General features: G+C 40.9%; 1 protein-coding gene across 1 annotated transcript in view; it reads left to right on the forward strand.

Annotated features, from left to right (window-relative positions):
- ADGRA3 (adhesion G protein-coupled receptor A3) overlaps positions 1 to 12,427 on the forward strand; it is a 115,010-nt gene that overhangs the window by 21,068 nt on the left and 81,515 nt on the right. Inside the window, exon 2 of the mRNA XM_008140346.3 lies at positions 7,982 to 8,053. Within this exon, the coding sequence (XP_008138568.3) occupies positions 7,982 to 8,053 (72 nt within the window). The remainder of the gene's footprint in view (positions 1 to 7,981; positions 8,054 to 12,427) is intronic.

A 12,427-nucleotide genomic window follows, 5' to 3' on the forward strand; every position in this document is an offset into this window, starting at 1 on the left:
TGACCCTGACTTCCATTTTTTTAAAATTTTTTTGCATGTTTAGTCTTGATAATATAATTTGGATATTTGTGTAGATAGGGTGTTGCTTGTATTTTTTACTTGGTTAATTTAACAAGCTATTTTTTTTTCTTCCCAATTGTATTCTAATCATGCATCCCTGGAAGTTTAACTGTTTTCCTTAGACATTAACTGGCAGCTGAGATGCGAGCTGCTTGAGTGATTGCTGTCCATGGCACATGAAGGAATCCCACCAGCCCCTCTTGAACGTTACATTCTGAGAGGTTTAACATTTCTGCCGCCTTTCATTATGCTGCTTGCCACAGAATATGCAATCTCATACTAGACAACTTTTTATGTCAGGGGTGTATCATATGAAACCTTAATGTATAAATTTTAAGCCATAATTAGGGATCCCAACTTCAAAATTCAACCACAGTTTGTGTATGCGCCAACATTGACAGCCACGGTTTAATTCATAACTTATTCTTTCTCCTAGCAGCTGGAAATTTTCTTTTGATATCGATGTTAAGATGGTCCTAATTTTAGGAGAGTTATAATGTTGAAAAAAGTATCTTAGAATACTTTTATTGCAATATTAAAAGAAGAAAACTAGACATACTGTGGTAGAATTTTTGACCACCCCTTCCCCCAAATGTTCTTAAGCCTCAGATAGAAGAAAGGGGACTGATATTTGTGCTTCTCATCTGTTCCTGTGAATGCCAAGGCATTACAGGTTTTTGTATCATTAATTCCCTAGAGAGGTATCTTTTAAAAAATATTTTTATTTCAGAGAGGAAGGGAGAGGGAGAGAGAGAGATAGAAACATCAATGATGAGAGAGAATCATTGATCGGCTGCCTCCTGCATGTCCCCCACTGGGGGGTCGAGCCCATAACCCAGGCATGTACCCTGACTGGGAATCGAACCATGACCTCCTGGTTCGTAGGTTGATGCTCAGCCACTGAACCATCCCGGCTGGGCTAGAGAGGGATCTCTGACCAAACATAGAAACTTAAATCCAGCCATAATTTTATTTCATTCATTTATTGAACAGATTCTGTGGGCATCTTGTCAACAGGACCTTCTGGGAAGCACATGCCAGGATGCGGTTAGACGTGCAATATTGTTATTGGGGAAACCACTGGAAGACAAAGGGACACGAGGCAGAAGTGGGCATGGAAGCCTTCGGACTGGGATGCAGGTCTAGCACCTGTGAAAGGAAAGGGGAAAGGAAGGCGGGTAGGAGGGGCCTCAGACTAAGGTTCAGTTACAGGAAAGTCTTGGCCAGCCCATCAGAAACTCAGTGCAGAGATTGCCATCAGGGAGTCTTCACTGGCCAGGAGTGGAGCGCCTCTTACCAGTGCTGTGCTCAGTCCTCGGATGGCATTGCCTGCAAAGTGAGTGGAGCTGCAGGAGATATGAACAGTGCCCTGCATATCCCCTGCGTATGTTCTTTTCATGGGGATGCAGTAATGGTCAAGGGCTCTACACTTCACGAGATTGACCTTTTCGTGGAAAACATGGTAAATACACAAACCCCTGAACAGTTATTTCAGATGTAAGTAGTGCTGTTAAAACAAGATGATAGGACAGAGTGAGGGCAAAGCATTTTTGACATACGAGAACTAAAGTATACCACCCAGAATTTTTTTTTTCCCGAATGAATAAATGAGTGAATGGATGAATGAATGAGTGAATGAATGAATGAGTGAATGAATGAATGCCATTAAGAGGAGGATACATTGGTGAGTAATCAAATAATACTTAGAACAAAATGTGTGTAATTGCTGATGTCATGTGGAGTTTAGTGTGATTTTTAAAATAAAGATTATTCAGATTGATGGGGAATTTTGGAGTCCAGTAGATGCTCTCTTATTCTTATTTGCTTGGAAGAATTGGGGGATGGGGTGGGGTGGGGGGGGGTGGGAAGAGATTAACCAAAGAACTTGTATGCATATATGCATAACCCATGGACACAGACAATAGTGTGGTGAAGACCTGGGGCGGGGGTAGGAGGTGGGTGCGGGATAGTAGGAGTCAATGGGGGAAAAAGTGGGAACATATGTAATACTTTCAACAATAAAGATTAAAAAAAAAGAATTCATTTAGAAATCAGCACTTGATGTTCATTTGCCTGGAAAGGGAGAATAAACTGGGACAGAGTATGCTAAAACGAGTGGACAGATTTTTCCTCTGAAGGGCCAGATAGTAAATGTTTTAGGCTCTGGGGGCCAGCCAGTCTGTTGATGCTACTCAACTCTGCCATCATAACATGAAAGCCGCCATAAACAGTATGTCAGCAAATGGGCATGGCTGTGTTCCACTCAGACTTTCAGAGCATTGACATTAGAATTTCATATAATTTCATGTATCACAGAATATTATTCTTTAATATTTCCTTTTAACCATTTAAAAATATAAAAAACCATTGCTAGAGCCGATGGTCTGTTGGGAGACCAGGTGGAATGCTGGAGTTGGCTGCCCCTGGACTAGAACTTCGAAGAACTTGTGGAGGAACTGGTTTTCATTCCAGGGGTAAATGAAGCAAAGCACTGAAAATTTACTTTTGGGGAGTTCCCATTCCTCGTTTTAGCGTATCAGAGGTGGTTCTAAAGGTTTAGGGCCCTGAGCATGTTCGCCGGCCGCGAGTTTGACGTGCTTGGAGGCCATATGTCCAATAGGTGAGTGACTCAAAAGCATCACTTAGCTCTGTTGTCCATTTCCCTTGTACTTGAGGATGATGTAGCAATAACAAGTGTTAGTCTGCATGATGAATCTAATACACAAAATCAGATTGCATTACTACAATTTGTATTCCTTGAGCAAATCGGAAGTATCAAGGGAAGGAAACTTTTAATATTCAAATGCATGCCTTCTTTCCTCAGTATGTCATTGATCTTTCTGTATGAATACCTGAAGAGCTCCCTCTCCGCAATTCTGCAGCCCCCCATCTGCATGGGGTACCGTTTTGTGGACCACTTGCACCTATCCCATAGTACGGGAACCAACCTAAATATCCAGTCATTGGCTTTTACAAACAATAGCACAATGAGTAATTTTCTTATAGAAATATATAATTACACAACATTTAATGTAACGTATTTTGCAAATGTACAAGTATATCTTTAGGATATATTTCCAAAGAGGAATTAATGGACCAGATATTATGTTTGTATTTTTGCCCTCCATAGTGATTTTACTGATTTATAGCAAAATATAAGTGACTGTTTCCCTCTGAAAAAAAAAAAAAAAAGTTAGCGTATTTTTATCAACGCTTAGTGATATATGGTATCTTGTTTTCGTTTTAATTTACATTTCTCTCATGATTGGGATTGTATATCCCTTCATATGATTATGGTTTATTAATATCTACTTTTATCTGGTCATGGCCTTTGCTAGTTATTAGGGATTTTTTAAAAAGAGCTCTTTATATATTTGAAAAATTAGCCATTTGTTTTTGATAGTAGTTATACCTGTGTGTGGTTTCTTTTTTTCCCCATTGCTTTTCAAAGAGTGGAAGGGAGGGAGGGGGAGAGAGAGGGAAAAACATCCATGTGAAAGAGACACATCTACTGATTGCCTCCCACATGAACCCTGACCCAGGGCTGGGAGCAAACCTACAACCAGGTATTTGACCTTGACCAGGAATCAAACCCGAGACCCTTAGGTGCTCGGGCCAGCGCTCTAACCATTGAGCACACTGGCCAGAGCTGTTGTTTATCTTGTAACATTGCTTATGGGTTTAAATTTTCAGGAAGTTTATAAAATATACTACAGTTTAAAGTGTAGTCCTATTTGCTCCTTTCCTTAGGTCTTGAAAACCTTCAGTTATTGCGGCTTCCGAATCTGCCCACTTTCCTTTTTTTTTTTTTTCCTATTTTCTCTTTCTGAGTCTGCCTTCCTTTTCATCAGACCTCCTGGGAGTCTCCTACCCGCCTCTTCTAAGGACACTTGTCCTTGGATTTCGGTCCCACCCTGATCCAGATGATCTCATCTCGAAACCCTTAATTGCATCACAAATAGCCTTTTTTGAGTTAAGATCACAGTCACAGGACATCTTTTGGAGGATCGCCCATGCCACCCACAACAGTAACCCTGTTTGATTGTGGTTTCCCTCCAGTGGTTTTCGTTAATAACTATATTCCTAACATTTGCTCTGAATATTTAATGCTCTTGAATTACATATTTTCATTTCCTCTCAAAAGGAGAATTACTCCCTACCTTCTGCCGTGCAGGGTGTGGGTGTCATTAACAGCATTCCATTCCAGGACCTGCAAGAGCAAGCAACTGAGAGCATGTAATACTTAATTTTTCTTTCTTTCTGTTCCATAAGCTTCGATTAACAACAACAACAACAAAAAAAAAAAACACAACAAAACCAAACCACAAACATGTTTATATCGTTTCACTCCTTCTTTCATTTTCAGCATAAATGACATACTGACCCGCCTTGGGACTGTGAGTGACAGCCGGGGACATGGAGCTTGTATTACACTGTTAAAATTCAAGAGGCCCTGAGCCCGGCACAGCGCCCCTAAGCATTGTCTATACATCACGTGGGGTTATCAGCATTCGTATGGAACAGAAATGGGTATATCTACACTTTATAACTTCAGTCAAGTTTTATATTTTTTCACTTAGGTACCTCCTAGGAAGTTTGAAATTTCCAAGATGTCAGCAAAAATATTGATTATGAATGGGTGTTAGGTTTATAATGATACATGACATGATGCGTTTTCTAGTTCCGCAGTCCCCCCGTTTCAGAACGGAGTATAAAAACTGTCTGCGGGGTAGATTTATTCCTACGGATCCCGTTTTCTTGCACAGAATCCTTAAACACGGCAAGTAATGCGGTGACTGAATATATTAACATGAGGTTGTAAATATATGTTTAAGGTTACAGTTATAACTTTCTAAGTGTGATGAAATGTCTTTTTACTCTCCTCAATAAAATCTGTCATTTATTGGACCACAGCCTTGATGACTGAGCAAATGACGGTCCTTTGGCTGAGTGAAATAATGCTGAATGCAGGTCATGGTCACTGCCCTGGCAGTGTCTCCCAGGCCACTTCCATATTTGGGTTTCATTCTTCACTCAGCAACAGGGCTCTCATGTCCCGGAGCTTAAGAAGTAGACTGTGCAGTTGTCCTTCTCTTTGGTTTTTTGGTTATAAATTCTTGGTCACTGTGCAGTTCAACAGCTTTGCTTATTAATACACGAATAATTATAGAAAACTAAAGAAGCTAGAAGATGGCGTTGACGATCGTTCTGGTCTAATGTTTTCCGTCTTTCAAATGATGACATGGAATTCTCCCTGGAGAAGTGACTGTCACAGACTAAATCATTCATTACTGGTGGGGTCTCGGCTCAGGCCCTGGACGCTGGCTGTTGTCCCCATTGTTGTCTGCCCTGCTGTTAGTGTCTAGTAAGTTACATAAACATTTTGGAGTATAAATAAATGTGAGTCTTTAATCTCAAAGCATCAATAAAATGTTCTTCATTTTTTTTATTGCTCAGATATAATTGTATTCAAAACTAACTCAATTTTGAGCTGTGCTTAGTTATTGAGAAAATATTTTAAAAATCAGAATCATAGTCTAGATATTTTAAAAGATACTGCAAGATTATAAAGAATAAAAGAGATGCCGAAATTGGTTGGCTCAGTGGATATTCTCTCTCATCGATGTTTCTGACTCTCTGTCCCTCTCTCTTCCTCTCTGTAAAACATCAATAAAATATATTAAAAAAAAAAAGAATAAAAGAGAAACTAATAGAAGTCTCATCATTTTGATGTATTTCTTCCAAGTATTTTTTTGGGGGGGTTGAGGGGAGGGGTGTCTCTGCCTGGATTTTGTCCAATCAATGGTATAGGTTTTGTTGTTATAACTGGTTGTAAGCAATTTCCTTTTCATCAAGTTTCTTTAAAAGAATCATTTTTAATGGCGTGTCACATTTTGTTTGGATATATCACAATGTGTTTATCTCCTCTTACTGACCTCTTTGGGAGTTTCTAACTTTGCTATAAATCGTGCTGAAATAGGTCACTGAAATAGGTATACTACTTGTCAGATTGGGTGACTTGTTAGCTTAGGGCTGATGCCTGGACAGCAGGATGGAGGCTCCTGGGTGTGCACCCCCAGGCTGTTCAGTGAAGCTTTGCTTCAGGGATTTTGGTGGCCACGTTGTCCCTCTGAGTTTGCTTTGCCCTTGCCAACTACCTCACTTTCAAAAACCTTTGCAATTTTGATTAGAGAACATTGTATTGTATTTTAATTGGAACACTTTTGATGGCCATGTGTTCTTGGTCCCATGGTTGTTGCTTTAGTAACAGCTTTGGGAAGAGGCCAAACACTACACAGTAATAGACTTTGATTGCAAGAAACATTAAAATGGGAGGGTATGAGTCTTGGAACCAAGGAAACCCTGACTGCTAAGGAATGCTCATTGGGTGTGTCATGCATTCACTAGTTTCCTTCCAGAGTTTACGCGGCAGGTATTATCCTTCCTGTTTTATGAATGGGGGAACTCTGTTACAGAGAGGTGGAGTGACTTGCCCAAAATCAGTGTCACTTGAGAAGGATTTATATCTAAAGAAAATTAGATGTCAAATGGGTGTTTTTGTTTTAATACATTTTTAGAATAATGAAAGTAGAGGATGCCCTGACTGGTTTGTCTCAGTGGATAGAGCGTCAGCCTGCGGACTGAAAGGTCCCAGGTTTGATTCTGGTCAAGGGCATGTACCTTGGTTGCGGGCACATTCCCAGTCGGAGATGTGCAGGAGGCAGCTGATCGATGTTTCTCTCTCATTGATGTTTCTGACTCTCTGTCCCTCTCCCTTCCTCTCTATAAAAAATCAATTAAAAATACATTAAAAAAAAAAAGTAGAGGATGTGAAAATGTACCTGAAATGTTAGGGCGCAGGCATTGTGCTACATGTGTATATGTACGTAGACTTGTGTGTTGTCCTGTCTGGGAGGGAGGGGTCACCACTCCACCTTGGACCCACTATGAAGGGTGCCCCGGAAGTTGTGCAGCCCTGAGTGTGATGGAGAATTTTCTGCCTGAGATACCAGTAGTGCCTCTCTTGACCCGCGTGGAGTAGTTGGAGAACATGAGGTTTGGAGCAGTAATGTCCTGGGTTAGCCATTGGGCTCTGTCATTTGCTAGTGTAATCTTCCATTAACACAACTTTTCTAAGCCTTGGTTTTCTTATCTGGATGTTCTCACTTCCCCAAATCGGGTAGCTTGAGCATTTCGCCTTATCAATAGAAACTCTTACTGTTATTCAAGCTGCCAAAGGAACATGGTTACAGAGCCCAGAGAGGAAGCTAGATCCTGCATACACAGGCTCTTAGGCAAGCCCTACCATGGGGGTGGCTGCATGATGACTTCTGGTAAATTTTGTTTTCAGTTTATTTTTTTAAGAACATTGTCTTTGTACACGTGGTATACTATTGTGAATCAGCTCCTATCTCTGTATGTGAGTGTGTGTGGCAAGTATCTTTTCACATGGAGACACATAGATTTGTATCTGTCAGATTAAAAATAATATTGCAAAGATATCTAGGGGGTATTTTATTTATTTGTAAGGCCATTATTTCATAGAGTCCTAACATAAGTTTCCAATTTTTAAATAAGTATTCAACTTAGTAAGTTGAATAATTATATAAATGTATGTGGCATTCTTTATTCTTATATTGAACTGAGAGCTATTTTATGATGACTTCTCTATTTTAAATTTTTGGTTCAATGTGACAGGATCAATTTAAGAAGTGACAGATGTGTAAGCTCTTTGAGGTGGTTTTTCAAAGAAAGACAAACTTTTTTTTTTGGTCAGGCGCATCTCAAAATTTGGGGAAGGAGGGTGATAAAGGACTTATTAGAATTTCTCATAGATTTAAATACAATGAGCTAAATTATTTTGATATTGATGGTGTACATATATTAGGTAACTTACATTTTATTTTTCTGTCATTTTTAGGATTCTGAGTAACAATAAAATATCTGAGCTGAAGAATGGTTCATTTTCTGGGCTAAGTCTCCTTGAAAGATTGTGAGTATTCTTTTTAGTTTCTTATACATTTTTTATTTATTGATTTTAGAGAGAGAGAGAAGAAGGGGGAGAGAGAGAAACATCCATTTGTTGTCCCACTTATTTATTCATTCATTGGTTGATTCTTGTATGTGCCTGATTGGGGATCAAACCCTAAACCGTTGTGTATCAAGATAATGCTCTAAACAGCCGAGCTACCGGGACCAGGGCAATGGGTATACTTTTGTTATCATCTGTTATTGTCATTTTACTTAAAATACTTTTATTGTTAATCTAGTTCTACAATTCCAACTTTTCAAAATAAAAATTTAGTTTTACCAATGTTTTATTAGGAGAAATTTTAAGAATTGAATTTTAAAAACAGCTAGTCATGATTTCACTTATATATGGAACCAGAAAAACACAACAGATGAACAACCTAAATAAACAGAAACAAACTCAGAGATACAGAGAACAAATTGATGGTCGATAGATTGGAGGGGGTGTTGAGGGGATGAGTGAGGAGGTTGAAAGATTAAGAAGTACAAACTGTCAGTTGTAAAACAGTCATGGGGATGTAAAGTACAGCCTAGGAAATATAGTCAATATTATTGTAATAACTATGTATGGTGTAAGATGGGGACCAGATTTATTGGGGTAATAACTTTGTAAGGTATATAAATGTAACTTTGTAAGGTATATAAGGTATATTGATTAGTTGTACACCTGTAACTAACATAATGTGAACTGTAATTGAAAAATAAATTTTAAATAACAAACAACTAGTTATACCAGTGGTCGGCAAACTCATTAGTCAACAGAGCCAAATATCAACAGTACAACGATTGAAATTTCTTTTGAGAGCCAAATTTTTAAACTTAAACTTCCTCTAACGCCACTTCTTCAAAATAGACTCGCCCAGGCCGTGGTATTTTGTGGAAGAGCCACACTCAAGGGGCCAAAGAGTCGCATGTGGCTCGCGAGCCGCGGTTTGCCGACCACTGAGTTAGACCAGAGGCCAGTGAACTTTCTGTAAAGGACTAGATAGTGAATATTTTAGGCTTTGTGGGCCATATGATCTTTGTCACAGTGTCTCGATTCTGCCATTGCAGTGAGAGAGCAGCAGTAGACAACAGATAACTGAATCAATGTGGAGGTGACTCTATTTACAAAACAGGCCATGGACCATAGGTTGCGGGCCACTGGCTTTTAAAGTGTAGATGCTGTTTTGAAGTTCAGTCACGACAGGAATGCCTCATAAAAGGAACAAGCTGCCAAAGTTGCATGGTTACAAAGCCCAGAAAGGAAGCCCAGAATTTAAACACACACACACACACACACACACACACACACACACACACATGGTGGAAAATGTTTGGATAAACTTTCATGTTTTTACCCAGATATCTCTGAATGCGATCATTGTGTTTGGCTTAGCAATTAGGTCTAGTTTTGCTTATGATCAGATGTGTGACAGGTAGCGTCCATTATTTAGCCTTGGTGAGTTTCACACAATGGATGTTTAATTTGCTTGCTTTCCAAATGCTGTTCTAGGATCGTGTTTCAAATTCCCATGTCACCCACACACTTAGGATAACCATTCAGAGTGCTTCAGGGAGCCGCACAGGTTGGAACGTCTTTGCTGCTGAAAATCAATCTTTCCTCATTTTCTTAGCTCTCTCTGTGCTGCTTCACTTTTCTCTACTTCAAGGTGACCTTTCCTTGACCATTTCACCTACTGGCTTCTCCCACAACGGAAACTCCCACAGGCCTTTATTGCTTCCATCACTGAGGTCTTATTTAAGCATCGGCCCTCTGTAGTGTTTGACCCTGTCTCCAAATACAGCCACATTTTAAGGGTTTAGGGGTCAGGACTTCCACATAGGAATTGGGGTGGCGGCCACAATTCAGCCTTAAAGTTCAGATTGGGTTGTTTAAGGGTGAACTGTATATTGTTACTAAAAGAATTCTCTAAAATGTATACTTCTTATACACTTTTTCCCCTCCCTTTTTTGGTAAATATATATATACTAGTAGCCCGTTTGCACGAAGATTCGTGCAATAGACCTTCATTCACCTGGCTGCCTGCACCAGTTTTCTGCCGGCACCGGGGACCCAGGCCTTGGCTGTGGCCACCGCCTTCTACCTTCTTTCAGGGTCCCGGCTTGGCCCTGGGCGGTGGCCTTGGGCTCGGCTGCACCCAGTGTCCCTGCTACCGGATCTCAGGAGCGAGCTGACCCCCCAGGTCGGCTCACTCCTGCGATCGGCTCGCAGGCACCCCGCTGGCGCCCAAGGCCCGGAAAGCCCCGGGCGGCTTTCCGGGCCTTGGGCTCCGCGGCACCCCAGCGTCCCTGCGACCCGATCGTCCCTGCGACCCCCCAGGTCGGCTCGTTCCTGCCAGCACCCCGATGGCGCCCAAGGCCGGGAAAGCCTCGGGCGGCTTTCCCGGCCTTGGGCTCCGCCGCACCCCAGCTTCCCTGCAATGGTTTCCTGGTGGGCGTGGTTGGTGGGCGTGGCTTGGCATAGCGAAGGTGCGGTCAATTTGCATATTTGTCTATTATAAGGTAAGATTTTTTTTTAGATTTTTAAGACTGTTTATAATTGAGAACTCTGATTTATCCATTCATCCCTTCCTCCTCCCGTCCATATTCCCTCTTCATTTTATATTACTAGAGGCCCAGTGCACGGATCCGTGCACCAGTGGGGTCCCTAGGCCTGGCCTGTGGGGATCAGTGGACCTCCATGCCGCCGCAGCCCGGCCTTACCCGCCAGCTCATCGGGCTCCAGCCCCCTGTCCACATCAATCCCACATAACACGAAGTAGTGCACCAAGTGGCAGGTGGTCCGGGAGGACCCCGAGCCTGGGCACCACGCTCGCCAGCCATCAGCCCGGCTTCTGGCACCTCTCTGTCAGCTGAGCGGTGTTCCTGCTGTGGGAGTGCACTGACCACCAGGGGGCAGCTCCTGTATTGAGCGTCTGCTCCCTGGTGGTCAGTGTGCGTCATAGCTACTGGCCAGTCATCTGCTCATCTGGTCGTTTGGTTGCTTAGGCTTTTATTTGTATAGATCACTTTTGTGTTGTGTTATATATGGGTCAGAATTTAGTGACACTCCTATACTCTAATTACTGACACTAGAATAGAATTGCATATTGGTCAATGTACATATTCATCCCCCCCCCCCCCCGCCCCCACCGCTCAAGTGATGGGTCTAGGCCACCAAAGCATCTTTCTAGTGATTGACAGAGCCAGTCTTAGCCAATAAAAGATGAGGGATGGTTAGCTTTGAGGTTTCAGAGAAAGATTTCCCAGTTCCTAAGAAAAGAAGAAAATCTCCATTCCTTTTCATGACTTTTTTCTTGGAAGTGATTTTTGGACCTGAGATATGATTGCATGATCGAAGTTTAGCCTGGAGGTAAACTTGACTTTCTGAGCATGGGGATCTGAGAGATAGATGGCACCAACTAAGGCTGCCTTACTTCTTGGTTTCCTGTAACACTAGGGAATTATTATTTTTTATTGTGGAAGCTGTTTCAAGTAGAGGTTTCTGATAATTGTACTTAAAATGTGTTTTTTTCTTATATACTTTGTAGTCTTGCCTAAAGGAGTGAGCTCTTTTCCTAACAACTATTTAAATATTTTTATAATTTTGTTTAAGCAACTTTTTGCACCTTTTTGCATTTCTGTTTTAATGACCCAACCCATTCAGATTCAGCTGCACATCTTAACATTAGACTTGTGTTCACGAGGGTGGGTTGGAGAAGGGAATGGTAAATGAGAGACTCTGACTACAAATATCCTTTGGCAATGCCTGATTAATATGGCTATCATTAAATGCTATATAACATGTCAAGCATTTCTTTATTATTAAATAAAAAGTGTATCTTTAAATCGTATTACACTACTTAGTTATTCATGATAGGTATTTTCTAGAAACACATGCAGTACATCATGGACCACAAATTTATGTAGTACTTTAGCTAAGTCATTCCCTGTTGTAGATGCTTTTTAAAATCAGAGAAGTGAAGTGTGTTTAAAAAAAAAAAAAATGGAACGGACATTATATTTCCATTTGCTGAAATTTTTAACTTATGCAATATAAATCAAACACATTCTGATGGAATTTTCTCCAGAAATTTTCTTTGAGGTACAGGGTTGGGATCGGGTATGGAGGGGGAGGTAGAAACTCGTACATTGGGCCCGATGATGAATTTGTACTTCCTGGGACTAAAAAGCGGGGGACAGAAACTAATTTTTATTATGACAATTTTCAAACATACAGAAAAATTAAAAGAATAATATAGTAATCTCCCATATCAGCAGTTTACTTACCCAGATTAAATAATCATTAACAGTCTGCGGTATTATTTTTCTTTGCATTGGAACTTGCTTACAT

The sequence above is a fragment of the Eptesicus fuscus genome, chromosome 2 (genome assembly GCF_027574615.1).
Source record: "Eptesicus fuscus isolate TK198812 chromosome 2, DD_ASM_mEF_20220401, whole genome shotgun sequence".
In the NCBI taxonomy this organism is placed as follows: domain Eukaryota; kingdom Metazoa; phylum Chordata; class Mammalia; order Chiroptera; family Vespertilionidae; genus Eptesicus; species Eptesicus fuscus.